At 46.2% G+C, this 20,502-nt stretch overlaps 1 protein-coding gene across 1 annotated transcript in view; it reads left to right on the top strand.

The window, feature by feature from the left end:
* The window catches only part of LOC144685209 (solute carrier family 53 member 1-like), a 108,146-nt gene that overhangs the window by 59,388 nt on the left and 28,256 nt on the right, over nucleotides 1-20,502 (top strand). Inside the window, exon 6 of the mRNA XM_078549639.1 lies at nucleotides 455-538. Coding sequence (XP_078405765.1) covers nucleotides 455-538 — 84 coding nt within the window. The remainder of the gene's footprint in view (nucleotides 1-454; nucleotides 539-20,502) is intronic.

The raw sequence follows: 20,502 nt of genomic DNA on the forward strand, positions 1-20,502 counted from the left end.
CAGGGAGAGCTCATTTAATGGATAGAACCATAGAACCATAGAACACTACAGCACAGAAAACAGGCCATTCGGCCCTTCTAGTCTGTGCCGAAATATTATTCCACTAGTCCCAGGATAGATTTATAGATGCCAGGTACTTTTTGTGGGACGATTATTAAGGGGCAGCAATCCTGAGGTGAAGGAAACTGTCCGGCGCTAAAAATGCACACGGAGATGCTGAAGAATGGCACGCCTGTTGTGAGAATTATTGACACTCATTCAAATAGTCCATATGATCTCATGTTAAAAAACACCAAACGGAATTAGTGAGACCATTGAGTTCCGTTCCAGGCTATAAAGCAAAAACAGAAAGCATGCCTAGACTCAATAAATGTAGAAATGACGACCCTTTCTGTGATGGCAAAGCAGGCTTCATCATCATTTAAATATCAATAAACCCCCATGTTCTTCACAGTCACTCTACACCAATCAGCTGGAGGGAGGGGACAGAGCACGAGCAATGAAGAGACTTCGAGTTCCACCACTGGGAGTAACACAGGTCAGTCAGCTTCCAAAAGCTATCTTATGAAGAAAGGCTGAACAGGTTGGGTCTATACCCCTTGGAGTTTAGAAGAATGGGAGATGAAACGTAGAAGATCCTGAGGGGATTTGTCAGGGTGGGTACAGGGAGAGGATGTTTCCCCTTGTGAGAGGAGACTAGAACAAGGGAACATAGTTTAAAAATAAGGGGCCTCTCATTTAAGACTGAGGTGAGGAGAGTTTTTTTCTCTCTCAGAGGGTCGTTAGTCTGTGAAATCCTCTTCCCCAGGAAGCAGTAGAGGCTGTAGTGAATTTATTCGAGGCTAAGTTAGATAGATTTTCGATTGACGAGGGAGTCAAGGATTATGGGGGGGCAGACAGTAAAGTGAAGTTGAGCCCACAATCAGATCAGCCATGATCTTACTGAATGATGGGATAAGCTCGATAGGCTGAATGGCCTACTCCTGCTCCTAATTCTTGTGTTCTTGTGATACATTGGAGTGTGTGTCAGTGTGAGATTGGAGTGTATCAGTGTGTCAATGCAAGATTGGAATGTGTGTGTGAGAGAGCATGGGATTGATGTGTGTGCATGTTAGTGATGTTAGTGTGAGGTTGTTGTGTGTGCATGGTAGAGTGAGATTGGTATGTGCATGTTAGCGTGAGATTAGAGTGTGTGTGTATGTTTGTTATTTTGAGATTATAGTGCACGCACGTTAGCATGAGATTGGTGTGTGTGCATGCATATTAGTGTGAGATTGGTGTGTATGTGTGTATATTAGTGTGAGATTGGTGTGTGTGTGTACGTTATTGTGAGATTGGTCTGTGTGTGTATGTTAGTGTGAGATTGGCGTGTGTGTGTATGTTAGTGTGAGATTGGTGTGTGTGTGTATGTTAGTGTGGGATTGGGGTGTGTGGGATGGGGGTGTGTGTGAGAGTTTATTAGCATGAGATTATAGTGCGTGCACGTTAGCATGAGATTGGTGTGTGCGTGTGCGTGCATGTTAGTGTGAGATTGGTGTGTGTGTGCGCATGTTAGTGTGAGATTGGTGTGTGTGTGTGTATGTTAGTGTGAGATTGGTGTGTGTGTGTTAGTGTAAGATTGGTGTGTGTGTAAGATTGGTGTGTGTGTGTGTATGTGTGTAAGATTGGTGTGTGTTTCTGTGTAAGATTGGTGTGTGTATGTTAGTGTGAGATTGGTGTGTGTGAGTAAGATTGGTGTGTGCGTGTATGTTAGTGTGAGATTGATGTGTGTGTGTGTATGTTAGTGTGAGATTGGTGTGTGCATGTTAGTGTGAGATTGGTGTGTGTATGTGTTAGTGTGAGATTGGTGTGTGCATGTTAGTGTGAGATTGGTGTGTGTATGTGTTAGTGTGAGATTGGTGTATGTGTGTTAGTGTGAGATTTGTGTGTGAGAGTGAGATTGGAGTGTGTGTGAGTGAGACTGGTGTGTGCGTGTATGTTAATGTGAGATTAGTGTGTGTGTGTGTACATGTTAGTGTGAGATCGGGGTGTGTGTGTATGTTAGTGAGAGATAGGGGTGTGTGTGTATGTTAGTGTGAGATTAGAGTGTGTGTGTATGTTAGTGTGAGATTAGAGTGTGTGTGTATGTTAGTGTGAGATTAGAGTGTGAGATTGATGTGTGTGCATGTTAGTGTGAGATTAGAGTGTGTGTGTACACATCATTGTTAATGTTAGATTGGAATGTGCGTGTTTATTAGCATAAGCGTGGGATTGGAGTGTGTGTGTGTGTATATCAGTGTGAGATTGATGTGAATGTAAGTGTGCGAGACACATGTGAGATTAGAGTATGTGCATGTTAGTGTGAGATTGGCGTGTGCATGTTAGTGTGAGATTAGTGTGTGTGCATGTTAGTGTGAGATTAGAGTGTGTGCATGTTAGTGTGAGACTGATGTGTGTGCATGTTAGTGTGAGATTAGAGTGTGTGTGCATGTTAGTGTGAGATTGGTGTGTGTGCATGTTAGTGTGAGATTAGAGTGTGTGTGTACACATCATTGTTAATGTTAGATTGGAATGTGCATGTTTATTAGCATAAATGCAGGATAGGGGTGTGTGTTTGTGTGTATATCAGTGTGAGATTGATGTGTGTGTAAGTGTGCAAGACCATGTGAGATTAGAGTATGTGCATGTTAGCATGAGACTGGTGTGTGTGTGTGTTTAGTGTGTGTGATTGGTGTGTGTGTTTGGTGTGTGTGTGTGTGTATGTTAGTTTGAGATTTGTGTGTGTGTGAGTAAGATTGGTATGTGTGTGAGTGAGATTGGTGTGTGCATGCATGTTAGTGTGAGATTGGTGTGTGTGTGTGTGCATGTTAGTGTGAGATTGGTGTGTGTGTGTGTGCATGTTAGTGTGAGATTGATGTGTATGCATGTTAGTATGAGATTAGAGTGTGTGTGCATGTTAATGAGATTAGAGTGTGTGTGCATGTTAGTGTGAGATTAGTGTGTGTGTATGTTAGTGTGAGATTAGTGTGTGTGTATGTTAGTGTGAGATAAGAGTGTGTGTGCATGTTAGTATGAGATTAGAGTGTGTGTGCATGTTAATGAGATTAGAGTGTGTGTGCATGTTAGTGTGAGATTAGTGTGTGTGCATGTTAGTGTGACACTAGAGTGTGTGTGCATGTTAGTGTGAGATTAGTGTGTGTATGCAAGTTAGTGTGAGATTAGAGTGTGTGTGCTTGTTAATGAGATTAGAGTGTGTGTGCATGTTAGTGTGAGATTAGAGTGTGTGTGTTTGTTAATGAGATTAGAGTGTGTGTGCATGTTAGTGTGAGATTAGTGTGTGTGCATGTTAGTGTGATATTAGAGTGTATATGCATGTTAGTGAGATTAGAGTGTGTGTGCATGTTAGTGTGAGATTAGAGTGTGTGTGTACACATCATTGTTAATGTTAGATTGGAATGTGCGTGTTTATTAGCATAAGCGTGGGATTGGAGTGTGTGTTTGTGTGTATATCAGTGTGAGATTGATGTGAGTGTAAGTGTGCGAGGCACATGTGAGGTTAGAGTATGTGCATGTTAGGATGAGATTGGCGTGTGCATTTTAGTGTGAGATTGGACTGTATTTGTGTGTGTCAGTGTGAGGTTGGAGTGTGTGTGTGTCAGTTTGAGATTGGAATGTTTGTGTGAGATTGGTGTGTGTGCCAGTATGAGATTGGAGTGTGTGTGAGAGATTGGAGTGTGTGTCAGTGTGAGATTGGAGTGTTTGTCTGAGATTGGTGTGTGTGCCAGTATGAGATTGGAGTGTGTGTGAGAGATTGGAATGTGTGTCAGTGTGAGATTGGAGTGTCAGTGTGAGATTGGAGGGTCAGTGTGAGATTGGAGGGTCAGTGTGAGATTGGAGGGTCAGTGTGAGATTGGAGGGTCAGTGTGAGATTGGAGGGTCAGTGTGAGATTGGAGTTTGTGCATGTGGGTGTGTCAGTGTGAGATTGCTGTGTATGTGTGTGCCAATGTGAGAATGATGTGTGTGTGTATGCTGGTGTAAGATTACAGTGTGTTCATCTGCCAGTGAGATGTGTGTTTCGGTGTCAATGTATGTCGGTGTGTGTATCAATGTGAGATTGGAGTGTGTGTTTGTACACGTGTGATTGGAGTATGTGTGTGTGTCAGTGTGAGATTGGAGTGCGTGCCAGTGTGAGATTGGAGTGTGTGTGTGTGTGTATCAGTGAGAGATTGGAATGTGTGTACACGTGTGATTGGAGTGTGTGTGTGTGTCAGTGTGAGATTGGAGTGTGTGTCAGTGTGAGTTTGGAGTGCGTGTGTAAGATTGGAGTGTATGTGTGTGTCAGTGTGAGATTGGAGTGTGTGCGTGTGGGTGTGTCAGTGTGAGATTGGTGTTAATGTGCGTGTCAATGTGAGAATGATATGTGTGCGTGTGTTGCTGTAAGATTACAGTGTGTCCATCTGCCAGTGAGAGTTCAGATTGTGCATGTGTGTGTTTCGGTTTCAATGTATGTCGGTGTGTGCATCAGTGTGAGATTGGAGTGTGTGTGTACACGTGTGATTGGAGTGTGTGTGTGTGTCAGTGTGAGATTGGAGCGTGTGTGTGAGATTGGAGTGTGTGTCAGTGTGAGATTGGAGTGTATGTGTGAGATTGGAGCGTGTGTCAGTGTGAGATTGGAGTATATGTGTGAGATTGGAGTGTGTGTGTGTGTCAGTGTGAGGTTGGAGTGTGTGTGTGTTTGTCAGTGTGAGATTGGAGTGTGTGTGTGTGTCAGTGTGAGATTGGAGTGTGTGTGTGTGTCAGCGTGAGATTGGAGCGTGTGTGTTTGTCAGCGTAAGATTGGAGCGTGTGTGTGTGTCAGCGTGAACTTGGAGCGTGTGTGTGTGTCAGCGTGAAATTGGAGCGTGTGTGTCAGTTTGAGATTGGAGTGTATGTGTGAGATTGGAGCGTGTGTCAGTGTGAGATTGGAGTATATGTGTGAGATTGGAGTGTGTGTGTGTGTGTCAGTGTGAGGTTGGAGTGTGTGTGTGTTTGTCAGTGTGAGATTGGAGTGTGTGTGTGTGTCTGTGTGAGATTGGATCGTGTGCGTGTGTCAGCGTGAGATTGGAGCGTGTGTGTTTGTCAGCGTGAGATTGGAGCGTGTGTGTTTGTCAGCGTGAGATTGGAGCGTGTGTGTGTGTCAGCGTGAACTTGGAGCGTGTGTGTGTGTCAGCGTGAAATTGGAGCGTGTGTGTGTCAGTGTGTGATTGGTGTGTGTGTGTGTCAGTGTGAGATTGGAGTGTTTGTGTGAGATTGGAGTGTGTGCCAGTGTGAGAGTGGAGTGTGTGCGAGAGATTGGAGTGTGTGTCAGTGTGAGATTGGAGTGTCAGTGTGAGATTGGTGTGTATGTGTGTGCCAATGTGAGAATGATGTGTGTGTGTGCTGGTGTAAGATTACAGTGTGTCCATCTGCCAGTGAGAGTTTAGATTGTGCGTCTGTGTGTTTCGGTGTCAATGTATGTCGGTGTGTGTATCAGTGTGAGAGTGGAGTGTGTGTTTGTACACGTGTGATTGGAATATGTATGTGTGTCAGTGTAAGATTGGAGTGTGTGTCAGTGTGAGATTGGAGTGTGTGCCAGTGTGAGGTTGGAGTGTGTGTCAGTGTGAGATTGGAGTGTATGTGTGAGATTGGAGTGTGTGTCTGTGTGTGTGTGTCAGTATAAGATTGGAGTGTGTGTGTCAGCGTGAGATTGGAGCGTGTACGTGTGTCAGTGTGAAATTGGTGTGTACGTGTGTGTTAATATGAGAATGATATGTGTGTGTCTGTTGGTGTAAGATTACAGTGTATCCATCTGCCAGTGAGAGTTTAGATTGTGCATCTGTGTGTTTCGGTGTCAATGTCTGTCGTTGTGTGTACGTGTGATTGGAGTGTATGTCAGTGTAGGATTGGAGTGTATGTGTGATATTAGAGTGTGTGTCACTGTGAGATTGGAGTGCGTGTGTGTGTGTCAGTGTGTGCTTGGAGTGTGTGTGTGTGTAAGTCTGAGATTGGAGTGTATGTGTGGCAGGCTGGGATTGTGTGGGTGTGTGTGTGTCAGTGTGAGATTGGAGCTTGTGTCAGTGTGAGATTGGAGTATGTGTGTGTGTGTGTTAGTGTGAGATTAGATTGTGTGTGCATGTTAGTGTGAGATTGATGTGTGTGCATGTTAGTGTGAGATTAGAGTGTGTGTGCATGTTAGTGTGAGATTGATGTGTGTGCATGTTAGTGTGAGATTAGAGTGTGGTTGCATGTTAGTGTGAGATTAGTGTGTGTGTATGTTAGTGTGAGATTGATGTGTGTGCATGTTAGTGTGAGATTAGAGTGTGGTTGCATGTTAGTGTGAGATTAGTGTGTGTGTGTCAGTATGAGATTGGAGTGTGAGTGTGTGTGTCATTGTGTGCTTCGAGTGTGTGTGTAAGTCTGAGATTGGAGTGTGTGTGTGGCAGGCTGAGATTGTGTGGGTGTGTGTGTGTGTGTGTGTGTGTTAGTGTGAGATTTGAGTGTGTGTGTGTACACATCATTGTTAATGTTAGATTGGAATGTGTGTGTTTATTAGCATAAGCGTGGGATTGGAGTGTGTGTTTGTGTGTAAGTCAGTGTGAGATTGATGTGTATGTCAATGTGTGTGTGTTAATGTGTGATGAGTGCAAGTGTGCGAGACACATGTGAGATAAGAGTATGTGCATGTTAGTGTGAGGTTGGCTTGTGAATACATGTGTCTGTGTGTGATTGGAGTTTGTATGAGTGTGTCAGTGTGCGATTGGAGAGTTTGTATGTGTGTCAATATGAGATTGATGTGTGTGTCAGAGTGAGATTGGAGTGTGTGTGTGTGTATCAGTGTGAGATTGGAGTGTGTGTGTGTGTCAGTGTCAGATTGGAGAATGTGCGTGTGTCAGTTTGAGATTAGAGCGTGTGTATGTGTCAGGGTGAGGTTGGAGTGTGTGTTTGTACACGTGTGACTGGAGTATGTGTGTGTGTCAGTGTGAGATTGGAGTGTGTGCCAGTGTGAGATTGGAGTGTGTGTCAGTGTGAGATTGGAGTGTGTGTGTGTGTGTGTGTGTGTGTGTCCGTGAGAGATTGGAGTGTTTGCGTGTGTCAGTGTGAGATTGGAGCGTGTGTGTGTGTTAGTGTGAGATTAGATTGTGTGTGTGTGTCAGTGTGAGATTGGAGCGTGTGTGTTTGTCAGCGTGAGATTGGAGCGTGTGCATGTGTCAGCGTGAGATTTGAGCATGTATGTGTGTCAGGGTGAGGTTGGAGTGTGTGTGTGTGTGTGTGTGTTTGTTTATCAGTGTGAGATTGGAGTGCGTGTGTGTGTATATGTGTGTCAATGTGAGATTGGAACGTGTGCCTGTGTCAACGCGAGGTTGGAGCGTGTATGTTTGTCAGCGTGAGATTGGAGCATGTGCGTGTGTCAGCATGAGATTGGAGCGTGTGTGTGTGTGTCAGCGTGAGATTAGAGCGTGCGTGTGTGTCAGTGTGAGATTGGAGCGTGTGTGTTTGTCAGCGTGAGATTGGAGCGTGTGCATGTGTCAGCGTGAGATTGGAGCATGTGTGTGTGTCAGCGTGAGATTGGAGCGTGTGTGTCAGTTTGAGATTGGAGTGTGTGTGTGTGATTGTGTGTGTGTGTGATTGTGTGTGTGTGTGTGTGTGTGTGAGTGTGAAATTGGAGCATGTGTATGTCAGTGTGAGATTGGAGTATGTGTGTGTCAGTGTGAGATTGGAGTGTGTGCATTTGGGTGTGTCAGTGTGAGATTGGTGTGTATGTGTGTGTCAATGTGAGAATGATATGTGTGTGTGTGCTGGTGTAAGATTAGTGTGTCCATCTGCCAGTGAGATGTGTGTTTCGGTGTCAATGTATGTCGGTGTGTGTATCAATGTGAGATTGGAGTGTGTGTTTGTACACGTGTGATTGGAGTATGTGTGTGTGTCAGTGTGAGATTGCAGTGTGTCAGTGTGAGATTGGAGTGTGTGTGTGTGTCAGTGAGAGATTGGAATGTGTGTACACGTGTGATTGGATTGTGTGTGTGTGTCACTGTGAGATTGGAGTTTGTGCCAGTGTGAGATTGGAGTGTGTGTCTGCGTGAGATTGGAGTGTCAGTGTGAGATTGGAGTGTGTACATGTAGGTGTGTCAGTGTGAGACTGGTGTGTATGTGTGTGCCAATGTGAGAATGATATGTGTGTGTGCTGGTGTAAGATTACAGTGTGTCCATCTGCCAGTGAGAGTTTACATTGTGCGTCTGTGTGTTTCGGTGTCAATGTATGTCGGTGTGTGTATCAGTGTGAGATTGGAGTGTGTGTTTCTACACGTGTGATTGGAGTATGCGTGTGTGTGTCAGTGTGAGATTGGAGTGTATGTGTGAGATTGGAGTGTGTGTCAGTGTGAGACTGGAGTGTGTGTCAGTGTGAGATTGGAGTGTGTGTCAGTGTGAGATTGGAGTGTCAGTGTGAGATTGGAGTGCGTGTGTAAGATTGGAGTGTGTGTGTGTGTGTGTGTGTCAGTGTGAGATTGGAGTGTGTGTGGGTGTGTCAGTGTGAGATTTGTGTGTATGTGCGTGTCGATGTGAGAATGATATGTGTGTGTGTGTTGGTGTAAGATTACATTGTGCCCATCTGCCAGTGAGATGTGTGTTTCGGTTTCAATGTATGTCGGTGTGTGTATCAATGTGAGATTAGAGTGTGTATTTGTACACGTGTGATTGGTGTATGTGTGTGTGTCAGTGTGAGATTGGAGTGTGTTGCATACAACCCTTCACTGAGTCCATCAGGAAGGATCTGGGCATAAGAGGAGTGACAATCCCAGGCAGTGGAGGCACTCAGGTCAAAGCCTCCCTGTACATGGATGATGTCGCCGTCTTCTGCTCGAATCTGCTGTCGGTGCGCAGACTGATCCACATCTGCAACCAGTTTGAACTGGCCTCGGGTGCCAAGGTAAATTGTGGGAAGAGCGAGGCCATGTTCTTTGGGAACTGGACTGACCGATCCTTTGTCCCCTTCACTGTCAGGCTGACGGCCTGAAGGTGCTAGGGATATGGTTCAGAGGGACCAGGGCATGCGTTAGAAACTGGAAGGAGCGAGTGTCTATGGTGAAAAGGAAACTGGGCATGTGGGAGCGACGCTCCCTCTCCATTGCGGGTAAGAACCTGGTGATCACGAGTGAGGCACTCTCGCTGTTGCTGTACGTGGCGCAGGTCTGGCCCATTCCAGACTCCTGCGCGATGGTGATCACCCGAGCCATCTTTCGCTTTATCTGGAGGTCGAAAATGGATCGTGTCCACAGGGACGCGATGTACAAGCCTCTAGATAAAGGGGGGAAAAACGTGCCCAACATCGCCCTCATACTGATGGCCACCTTTGTGTGCGGCTGCATCAAGCTGTGCGCAGATCCTCGATACGCAAACACCAAGTGTCACTATGTGCTGAGGTTCTACCGGTGTTACGAAGGATGGGTCTGGCCACGCTGCCGCTGAACGCTCCAAGTAGTTGGACCGTGCCGTACCACCTGTCCCTCGTGGAAAAATTTATGCAGAGAAACACCTTTGACCACAAGTCCATCAGGCCGTGGTCGGCACGTAACATCTTAGAGGCCCTGCGGGAAAAGGAGAGGGTGGATCCTGTGGGATGGTTCCCCGAGCAGACTGTCAAAGTCATTTGGCAGAATGCCTCATCACCAGAACTTTCCAACAAGCACCAAGACGTAGTTTGGCTGGTGGTGAGAAAGGCCCTCCCCGTCAGATCCTTCCAACATGCCAGGAGTCTCACCCCCTCGGCACGTTGCCCTCGAGGTGGCTGTGGTGGGGAAGAGACCGTTGTTCACCTCTTGGTGGATTGTGCCTTTGCAAAGAAGGTCTGGAGAGAGATGCAGTGGTTTCTGTCGAGGTTCATCCTGAGCAGTTCTGTGACACAGGACTCTGTGCTCTACGGGCTGTTCCCAGGGACACACACCGAGACAAACATCAACTGCAGCTGGAGGATCATCAACTCGGTGATAGACGCTCTTTGGTCTGCCCAAAACTTGTTGGTCTTCCAGTGCAAAGATTTGTCCCCGACCGAGTGTTGTAGATTGGCACATTCCAAGGTCCAGGACTACGTGCTGAGGGACACACTAAAGCTTGGGGCAGCTGCCGCAAAGGTGCAATGGAGAAAGGTCGCTGTCTAAGACCTTTCTGCCATAGTGCACCGAGGGACTGGGAACTGTTTAGAGCCCCTCGGGCTGTACAGCTCAAAATGAATGTCTGCAAATGATTGTAATATTCATTGTTTGTACTGATGCACCTTGTGATACATGTTGTAAAAGTTGAACCTGACTGTATCTTTGTAATGGTGTTTTTGAAATGGTTTGGAATGTGGTTGAAGATATTTTATGAATAAAGTATATTTTTGCAAAAAAAAAGTGAGATTGGAGTGTGTGTCAGTGTGAGATTGGAGTGTGTGTCAGTGTGAGATTGGAGTGTGTGTCAGTGTGAGATTGGAGTGTGTGTCAGTGTGAGATTGGAGTGTGTGTCAGTGTGAGATTGGAGTGTGTGTCAGTGTGAGATTGGAGTGTGTGCCAGTGTGAGATTGGAGTGTGTGCCAGTGTGAGATTGGAGTGTGTGCCAATGTGAGATTAGAGTGTGTGCCAGTGTGAGATTGGAGTGTGTGTCAGTGTGAGATTGGAGTGTGTGCCAGTGTGAGATTGGAGTGTGTGCCAGTGTGAGATTGGAGTGTGTACCAGTGTGAGATTGGAGTGTGTGCCAGTGTGAGATTGGAGTGTGTACCAGTGTGAGATTGGAGTGTGTGCCAGTGTGAGATTGGAGTGTGTGCCAGTGTGAGATTGGAGTGTGTGCCAGTGTGAGATTGGAGTGTGTGCCAGTGTGAGATTGGAGTGTGTGTCAGTGTGAGATTGGAGTGTGTGTCAGTGTGAGATTGGAGTGTGTGTCAGTGTGAGATTGGAGTGTGTGTCAGTGTGAGATTGGAGTGTGTGTCAGTGTGAGATTGGAGTGTGTGCCAGTGTGAGATTGGAGTGTGTGTCAGTGTGAGATTGGAGTGTGTGTCAGTGTGAGATTGGAGTGTGTGTCAGTGTGAGATTGGAGTGTGTGTCAGTGTGAGATTGGAGTGTGTGTCAGTGTGAGATTGGAGTGTGTGTCAGTGTGAGATTGGAGTGTGTGTCAGTGTGAGATTGGAGTGTGTGTCAGTGTGAGATTGGAGTGTGTGCCAGTGTGAGATTGGAGTGTGTGTCAGTGTGAGATTGGAGTGTGTGTCAGTGTGAGATTGGAGTGTGTGCCAGTGTGAGATTGGAGTGTGTGCCAGTGTGAGATTGGAGTGTGTGTCAGTGTGAGATTGGAGTGTGTGCCAGTGTGAGATTGGAGTGTGTGCCAGTGTGAGATTGGAGTGTGTGTGTGTGGGTGTGTCAGTGTGAGATTGGAGTGTGTGCCAGTGTGAGATTGGAGTGTGTGTGTGTGGGTGTGTCAGTGTGAGATTGGAGTGTGTGCCAGTGTGAGATTGGAGTGTGTGCCAGTGTGAGATTGGAGTGTGTGCCAGTGTGAGATTGGAGTGTGTGTCAGTGTGAGATTGGAGTGTGTGTCAGTGTGAGATTGGAGTGTGTGTGTGTGGGTGTGTCAGTGTGAGATTGGAGTGTGTGCCAGTGTGAGATTGGAGTGTGTGCCAGTGTGAGATTGGAGTGTGTGCCAGTGTGAGATTGGAGTGTGTGCCAGTGTGAGATTGGAGTGTGTGTCAGTGTGAGAATGGAGTGTGTGTCAGTGTGAGATTGGAGTGTGTGTGTGTGGGTGTGTCAGTGTGAGATTTGTGTGTATGTGCGTGTCAATGTGAGAATGATATGTGTGTGTGTGTTGGTGTAAGGTCACAGTGTGTCCATCTGCCAGTGAGAGTTTTGATTGTGCGTGTGTGTGTTTCGGTTTCAATGTATGTCGGTGTGTGCATCAGTGTGAGATTGGAGTGTGTGTGTGTACACGTGTGATTGGAGCGTGTGTGTGCGTGTCAGTGTGAGATTGGAGTGTGTGTGTGTACACGTGTGATTGGAGCGTGTGTGTGCGTGTCAGTGTGAGATTGGAGTGTGTGTCAGTGTGAGATTGGAGTATATGTGTGAGATTGGAGTGTGTGTGTGTTTGTCAGTGTGAGGTTGCAGTGTGTGTGTGTTTGTCAGTGTGAGATTGGAATGAGTGTGTGTGTCAGTGCGATATTGGAGCGTGTGCGTGTGTCAGCGTGAGATTAGAGAATGTGTGTTTGTCAGTGTGAGATTGGAGTGTGTGTGTGTCAGTGTGAGATTGGAGTGTGTGTATGCACACGTGTGATTGGAGTGTGTGTGTGTATCAGTGTGAGATTGCAGTGTGTGTCAGTGTGAGATTGGAGTGTGTGTCAGTGTGAGATTGGAGTGTGTGTGTGTGTCAGTGTGAGGTTGGAGTGTGCGTGTGTTTGTCAGTGTGAGATTGGGATGTGTGTGTGTGTCAGTGCGAGATTGGAGCGTGTGCGTGTGTCAGCGTGAGATTACAGCTTGTGTGTTTGTCAGCGTGAGATTGGAGCTTGTGCGTGTGTCAGCATTAGATTGGAGTGTGTGTGTGTCAGCGTGAGATTGGAGCATGCGTGTGTGTCAGCGTGAAATTGGAGCGTGTGTGTCAGTTTGAGATTGGAGTGTGTGTGTGAGTGTGAGATTGGAGCATGTGTGTGTCAGTGTGAGATTGGAGCGTGTGTGTGTCAGTGTGAGATTGGAGCATGTGTGTGTCAGTATGAGATTAGAGTGCGTGTGTGTCAGTGTGAGATTGGAGTGTTTGTGTGAGATTGGAATGTGTGCCAATGTGAGATTGGAGTGTTTGCGCGAGATTGGAGTGTGTGTCAGCGTGAGATTGGAGTGTCAGTGTGAGACTGGAGTTTGTGCATGTGGGTGTGTCAGTGGAGATTGGTGTGTGTGTGTGTGCCAATGTGAGAATGATATGTGTGTGAGTGCTGGTGTAAGATTACAGTGCATCCCTCTGCCAGTGAGAGTTTAGATTGTGCGTCTGTGTGTTTCGATGTCAATATATGTCGGTGTGTGTGCAAGTGTGTGCTTGGAGTGTATGTGTGTGTGTCAGTCTGAGATTGGAGTGTATGTGTATGTCTGAGATTGGTGTGTGTCAGGCTGAGATTGTGTGTGTGTGTGTGTGTGTCAGTGTGAGATTGGAGTGTATGTGTGAGATTGGAGCGTGTGTCAGTGTGAGATTGGAGTATATGTGTGAGATTGGAGTGTGTGTGTGTGTCAGTGTGAGATTGGAGTGTGTGTGTGTCAGTGTGAGATTCAAGCGTGTGTCAGCGTGAGATTGGAGCGTGTGTGTGTGTCAGCATGAGATTGGAGCGTCTGTGTCAGTTTCAGATTGGAGTGTGTGTGTGTGATTGTGTGTGTGTGAGTGTGAGACTGGAGCATGTGTATGTCAGTGTGAGATTGGAGTGTGTGTGTGTGTGTCAGTGTGAGATTGGAGTGTGTGTGTGTCAGTGTGAGATTCGAGCGTGTGTCAGCGTGAGATTGGTGTGTGTGTCAGTGTGAAATTGGAGTGCGTGTGTGTTAGTGTGATATTGGAGTGTGTGCCAATGTGAGATTGGAGTGTATGTGTGAGATTGGTGTGCGTGTGTGTGTCAGCGTGAGATTGGAATGTGTACACGTGTCAGTTTGAAATTGTTGTGTACGTGTGTGTCAATATGAGAATGATATGTATGTGTCTGCTGGTGTAAGATTACAGTGTGTCCATCTGCCAGTGAGAGTTTAGATTGTGCATCTGTGTGTTTCGGTGTCAATGTATGTCGGCATGTGATTGGAGTGTATGTCAGTGTGAGATTGGAGTGTATGTGTGATATTAGAGTGTGTGTCAGTGTGAGATTGGAGTGCGTGTGTGAGATTGGAGTGTGTGTGTCAGTGTGTGCTTGGAGTGTGTGTGTGTGTCAGTGTGTGCTTGGGGTGTTTGTGTGTGTCAGTCTGAGATTAGAGTGTGTGTGTCAACCTGAGATTGGAGTGTGTGTGCTTGTGTGTGCGCGTGTGAGTTTGTGTGTGTCTGTTCCTGTCAATGCGAGATTGAGGTGTGTATGAGATTCGATTATGAATGTGTGTGTATGTCAGTGAGAGATTGGAGCGTGTCTGTGTGTGTCAGTGAGAGATTGAAGAGTGTGCGTGTGTCTTTGTGAGATTGGAGCGGGTGTGTGTTTGTCAGTGTGAGATTGGAGTGTGTGTGAGAGATTGGTGTGTTTGTGTGTAGGTGTGAGATTGGAGTGTGTGTGTGTCAGTGTGTGTGTGGGGGGGGCAGTCAGAGATTGGAGTGTGTGTATTGGGGGCAGTGTGAGATTGGAGTGTGTGAGTGTGTCAGTGTGAGGTTGGAGTGTGTCTGTGTCAGTATGAGTTTGGAGTGTGTGAGTGTCAATGTGTGGTTGGAATGTGTCAGTGTGGGATTGGAGCGTGTGTGTCAGTGTGAGATTGGAGTGTGTGTGAGAGATTGGTGTGTGTGTGTCAGTGTGAAATTGGAGTTCGTGTGTGTGTTAGCGTGAGATTGGAGTGTGTGCCAATGTGAGATTGGAGTGTATGTGTGAGATTGGAGTGTGTGTGTGTGTCATCGTGAGATTGGAGTGTGTACGTGTGTCATCGTGAGATTGGAGTGTGTACGTGTGTCAGTGTGAAATTGGTGTGTACGTGTATGTCAATATGAGAATGATATGTATGTGTCTGCTGGTGTAAGATTACAGTGTGTCCATCTGCCAGTGAGAGTTTAGATTGTGCATCTGTGTGTTTCGGTGTCAATGTATGTCGGCGTGTGATTGGAGTGTATGTCAGTGTGAGATTGGAGTGTATGTGTGAGATTGGAGTGTGTGTGTCAGTGTGTGCTTGGAGTGTGTGTGTGTCAGTGTGTGCTTGGGGTGTACGTGTGTGTCAGCCTGAGATTGGAGTGTGTGTGTCAACCTGAGATTGGAGTGTGTGTGTGTGTGTGTGTGTGTCTGTCCGTGTCAATGCGAGATTGGGGTGTGTATGAGTTTGGATTATGAATGTGTGTGTATGTCAGTGAGAGATTGGAGCGTGTCTGTGTGTGTCAGTGAGAGATTGGAGCGTGTGCGTGTGTCAGTGTGAGATTGGAGCGGGTGTGTGTTTGTCAGTGTGAGATTGGAGCGCGTGTGTGTTTGTCAATGTGAGATTGGAGTGTGTGTGTGTGTCAGTGTGAGATTGGAGTGTGTGTGTTTGTCAGTGTGAGATTGGAGCGTGTGTGTGTGTGTGTGTCACAGTGAGATTGCAGCGTGTGTATGTGTCAGTGTGAGGTTGGTATGTATGTGTGTGTTGGTGTAAGATTACAGTGTGTCCATCTGCCAGTGAGAGTTTAGATTGTGCATCTGTGTGTTTCGGTGTCCATGTATGTCGGTGTGTGTACGTGTCATTGGAGTGTATGTCAATGTGAGATTGGAGTGTATGTGTGATATTAGAGTGTGTGTCAGTGTGAGATTGGGGTGTGTGTGTCAGTGGGAGATTAGAGTGTGTATGTATGTGTGTGCTTGGAGTGTGTGTGTGTGTCAGTGTGTGTTTAGATTGTGTGTGTGTGTCAGTGTGTGTTTAGATTGTGTGTGTGTGTCAGTGTGAGATTGGAGTGTGTGTCTCCATCTGAGATTGGAGTGTGTGTGTTTGTCAGTCTGAGATTGCGTGTTTGTGGGTGTGTGTGAGTGTCAGTGTGAGATTGGAGTGTGTGTGTGCATGCGTGAGTTTATGAATGTGTATGTGTGACAGTGTGAGATTGGAGTGTGTGTGTGTCAGTGTGAGATTGGAGCGTGTGTGTGTGTGTTAGTGTGAGGTTGGTGTGTATGTGTGTGTCAATATGCGAATGATATATGTGTGTGTGTTGGTGTAAGATTACAGTGTGTCCATCTGCCAGTGAGAGTTTATTTAGATTGTGCATCTGTGTGTTTCGGTGTCAATGTACGTCCGTGTGTGTACGTGTGATTGGAGTGTATGTCAGTGTGAGATTGGAGTGTATGTGTGATATTAGACTGTGTGTCAGTGTGAGATTGGAGTGTGTGTGTCAGTGTGAGATTGGAGTGTGTGTGTCAGTGGGAGATTAGAGTGTGTGTGTATGTGTGTGCTTGGAGTGTGTGTGTGTGTCAGTGTGTGTTTAGATTGTGTGTGTGTGTCAGTGTGTGTTTAGATTGTGTGTGTGTCAGTGTGAGATTGGAGTGTGTGTCTCCATCTGAGATTGGAGTGTGTGTGTTTGTCAGTCTGAGATTGCGTGTTTGTGGGTGTGTGTGAGTGTCAGTGTGAGATTGGAGTGTGTGTGTGCATGCGTGAGTTTATGAATGTGTATGTGTGACAGTGTGAGATTGGAGTGTGTGTGTGTGTCAGTGTGAGATTGGAGTGTGTGTGTGTGTGTTAGTGTGAGGTTGGTGTGTATGTGTGTGTCAATATGCGAATGATATATGTGTGTCTGTTGGTGTAAGATTACAGTGTGTCCATCTGCCAGTGAGAGTTTATTTAGATTGTGCATCTGTGTGTTTCGGTGTCAATGTACGTCCGTGTGTGTACGTGTGATTGGAGTGTATGTCAGTGTGAGATTGGAGTGTATGTGTGATATTAGACTGTGTGTCAGTGTGAGATTGGAGTGTGTGTGTCAGTGTGAGATTGGAGTGTGTGTGTCAGTGTGAAATTGGAGTGTGTGTGTATTAGTGTGAGATTGGAGTGTGTGTCAGTGTGAGATTGGTGTGTGTGTCAGTGTGAAATTGGAGTGCGTGTGTGTTAGTGTGATATTGGAGTGTGTGCCAATGTGAGATTGGAGTGTATGTGTGAGATTGGTGTGCGTGTGTGTGTCAGCGTGAGATTGGAATGTGTACGTGTGTCAGTTTGAAATTGTTGTGTATGTGTGTGTCAATATGAGAATGATATGTGTGTCTGTTCGTGTAAGATTACAGTGTATCCATCTGCCAGTGAGAGTTTAGATTGTGCATCTGTGTGTTTCGGTGTCAATGTATGTCCGTGTGTGTACGTGTGATTGGAGTGTATGTCAGTGTGAGATTGGAGTGTATGTGTGATATTGGACTGTGTGTCAGTGTGAGATTGGAGTGTGTGTGTCAGTGTGAGATTGGAGTGTGTATGTCAGTGTGAGATTGGAGTGTGTGTGTGTCAGTGTGAGATTGGAGTGTGTGTGTCAGTGTGAGATTGTAGTGTCTGTGTGTCAGTGTGAGATTGGGGTGCGTGTGAGAGATTTGTGTGTGTGTGTGTTAGTGTGAGATTGGAGTGTGTGTGTCAGCGTGAGACTGGAGTGTGTGTGTGAGACATTGCAGTATGTGTGTGTATCACCGTAAGATTGGAGTGTGTGTCAGTGTGAAATTGGAGTGTGTGTTAGTGTGAGATTGGAGTGTGTGTGTGTCAGTGTGAGATTGGAGTGTGTGTGAGAGATTGGCGTGTGTGTGTCAGTGTGAAATTGGAGTGCGTCTGTGTTAGTGTGAGATTGGAGTGTGTGCCAATGTGAGATTGGAGTGTATGTGTGAGATTGGGGTGTGAGATTGGAGTATGTGTGTGTGTGTGTCATCGTGAGATTGGAGTGTGTACGTGTGTCAGTGTGAAACTGGTGTGTACGTGTATGTCAATATGAGATGTGTGTCTAGGTGTAAGATTACAGTGTGTCCATCTGCCAGTGAGAGTTTAGCTTGTGCATCTGTGTATTTCGGTGTCAATGTATGTCGACGTGTGATTGGAGTGTATGTCAGTGTGAGATTATATAGTATATAATGTGTGATATTAGAGTGTGTGTGTCAGTGTGTGCTTGGAGTGTGTGTGTGTCAGTGTGTGCTTGGGGTGTATGTGTGTGTCAGTCTGAGATTGGAGTGTGTGTGTCAACCTGAGATTGGAGTGTGTGTGTTTGTGTGTGCGCGTGTGAGTTTGTGTGTGTGTGTCTGTCCGTGTCAATGCGAGATTGGGGTGTGTATGAGATTGGATTATGAATGTGTGTGTATGTCAGTGAGAGATTGGAGCGCGTGTGTGTTTGTCAGTGAGAGATTGGAGTGTGTGCGTGTGTCAGTGTGAGATTGGAGCGTGTGTGTGTTTGTCAGTGTGAGATTGGAGTGCGTGTGTGTTTGTCAATGTGAGATTGGAGTGTGTGTGTGTCAGTGTGAGGTTGAAGTGTGTGTGTGTTTACAGTGTGAGATTGGAGTGTGTGTGTTTGTCAGTGTGAGATTGGAGCGTGTGTGTGTGTGTTTGTGTGTGTGTCAGAGTGAAATTGGAGCATGTGTATGTGTCAGTGTGAGGTTGGTGTGTATGTGTGGGTTGGTGTAAGATTACAGTGTGTCCATCTGCCAGTGAGAGTTTAGATTGTGCATCTGTGTGTTTCGGTGTCAATGTATGTCGGTGTGTGTACGTGTGATTGGCGTGTATGTCAATGTGAGATTGGAGTGTATGTGTGATATTAGAGTGTGTGTCAGTGTGTGATTGGAGTGTGTGTGTCAGTGGGAGATTAGAGTGTGTGTATGTGTGTGCTTGGAGTGTGTGTGTGTGTCAGTATGTGCTTAGATTGTGTGTGTGTGTGTCAGTGTGAGATTGGAGTGTGTCTCCGTCTGAGATTGGAGTGTGTGTGTGTCAGTCCGAGATTGTGTGTGTGTGGGTGTGTGTGAGTGTCAGTGTGAGATTGGAGTATGTGTGTGCACGCGTGAGTTTATGAATGTGTATGTGTGTCAGTGTGAGATTGGAGTGTGTGTGTGTGTTAGTGTGAGGTTAGTGTGTATGTGTGTGTCAATATGAGAATGATATATGCGTGTCTGTTGGTGTAAGATTACAGTGTGTCCATCTGCCAGTGAGAGTTTATTTAGATTGTGCATCTGTGTGTTTCGGTGTCAATGTATGTCCGTGTGTGTACGTGTGGTTGGAGTGTATGTCAGTGTGAGATTGGAGTGTATGTGTGATATTAGACTGTGTGTCAGTGTGAGATTGGAGTGTGTGAGAGAGATTGGAGTGTGTGTGTATGTCTTTGGAAGATTAGAGTGTGTGTGTTAGTGTGTGCTTGGAGTGTGTATGTGTGTCAGTGTGAGATTGGAGTGTGTGTGTCAGTCTGAGATTGTGTATGTGTAGGTGTGTGTGTGTGTCAGTGTGAGATTGGAGTGTGTTTGTGTGTGTGTGCATGCTTGAGTTTGTGTGTGTGTGTCAGTATCAATGTGAGATTGGAGTGTTTATGAGATTGGAGCATGTTTATTAATGTGTATGTGTGTCAGTGTGAGATTGGAATGTATGTGTGAGATTGGAGTGTGTGTGTCAGTGTGTGCTTGGAGTGTGTATGTGCGTGTCAATGTGAGAATGAAATGTGTGTTGGTGTAAGATTACAGTGTATCCATCTGCCAGTGAGAGTTTAGATTGTGCGTTTGTGTGTTTCGGTGTCAATGTATGTCGGTGTGTGTATCAGTGTGAGATTGGAGTGTGTGTCTGTATATGTGTGATTGGAGTGTGTTTGTGTCAGTGTGAAATTGGAGTGTGTGTGTGAGATTGGAGTGTGTGTGTGGATGTGTCAGTGTGAGATTGGAGTGTGCATGTGTGTCTGTGTATGTCAGACTGTGATTGAGTGTGTGTGTGTCAGTGTGAGGTTGGATTTTGTGTGTGTCAGTGTGAGATTGGATTGTGTATGAGAGATTGGAGTGTGCGTGTGTCAGTGTGAGATTAGAGTGTGTGTGTGTGTGTGTGTGTGTGTGTGTGTGTGTCAATGTGAGATTGGATTGTGTGTGTGTCAGTGTGAGATTGGAGTGTGTGTGTCAGTGTGAGATTGGAGTGTGTGTGTCAGTGTGAGTTTGGAGTGTGTGTGTGGGGGGCAGTGAGAGATTGGAGTGTGTGTGTGTGGCGGTGTGAGATTGGAGTGTGTGAGTGTGTCAGTGTGAGGTTGGAGTGTGTGCGTGTGTCAGTATGAGATTGGAGTGTGTGAGTGTCAATGTGTGGTTGGAGTGTGTCAGTGTGAGATTGGAGTGTGTGTGTCAGTGTGAGATTGGAGTGTGTGAGTGTGTCAGTGTGAGGTTGGAGTGTGTGTCAGTGTGAGATTGGAGTGTGTGTCAGTGTGAGATTGGAGTGTGTGTCAGTGTGAGATTGGAGTGTGTGTGTGTCAGTGTGAGATTGGAGTCTGTGTGTCACAGTGTGAGATTGGAGTGTGTGTGTGTCAGTGTGAGATTGGAGTGCATGTGAGAGATTTGTGTGTGTGTGTGTCAGTGTGAGATTGGAGTGTGTCAGCGTGAGACTAGAGTGTGTGTGTGAGACATTGCAGTATGTGTGTGTATCACCGTAAGATTGGAGTGTGTGTGTCAGTGTGAAATTGGAGTGTGTGTGTATTAGTGTGAGATTGGAGTGTGTGTGTCAGTGTGAGATTGGAGTGTGTGTGAGAGATTGGTGTGTGTGTGTCAGTGTGAAATTGGAGTGCGTGTGTGTTAGTGTGATATTGGAGTATGTGCCAATGTGAGATTGGAGTGTATGTGTGAGATTGATGTGTGTGTGTCAGCGTGAGATTGGAATGTGTACGTGTGTCGGTGTGAAATTGTTGTGTACGTGTGTGTCAATATG

This window comes from Cetorhinus maximus, chromosome 10 (genome assembly GCF_964194155.1).
Source record: "Cetorhinus maximus chromosome 10, sCetMax3.hap1.1, whole genome shotgun sequence".
In the NCBI taxonomy this organism is placed as follows: domain Eukaryota; kingdom Metazoa; phylum Chordata; class Chondrichthyes; order Lamniformes; family Cetorhinidae; genus Cetorhinus; species Cetorhinus maximus.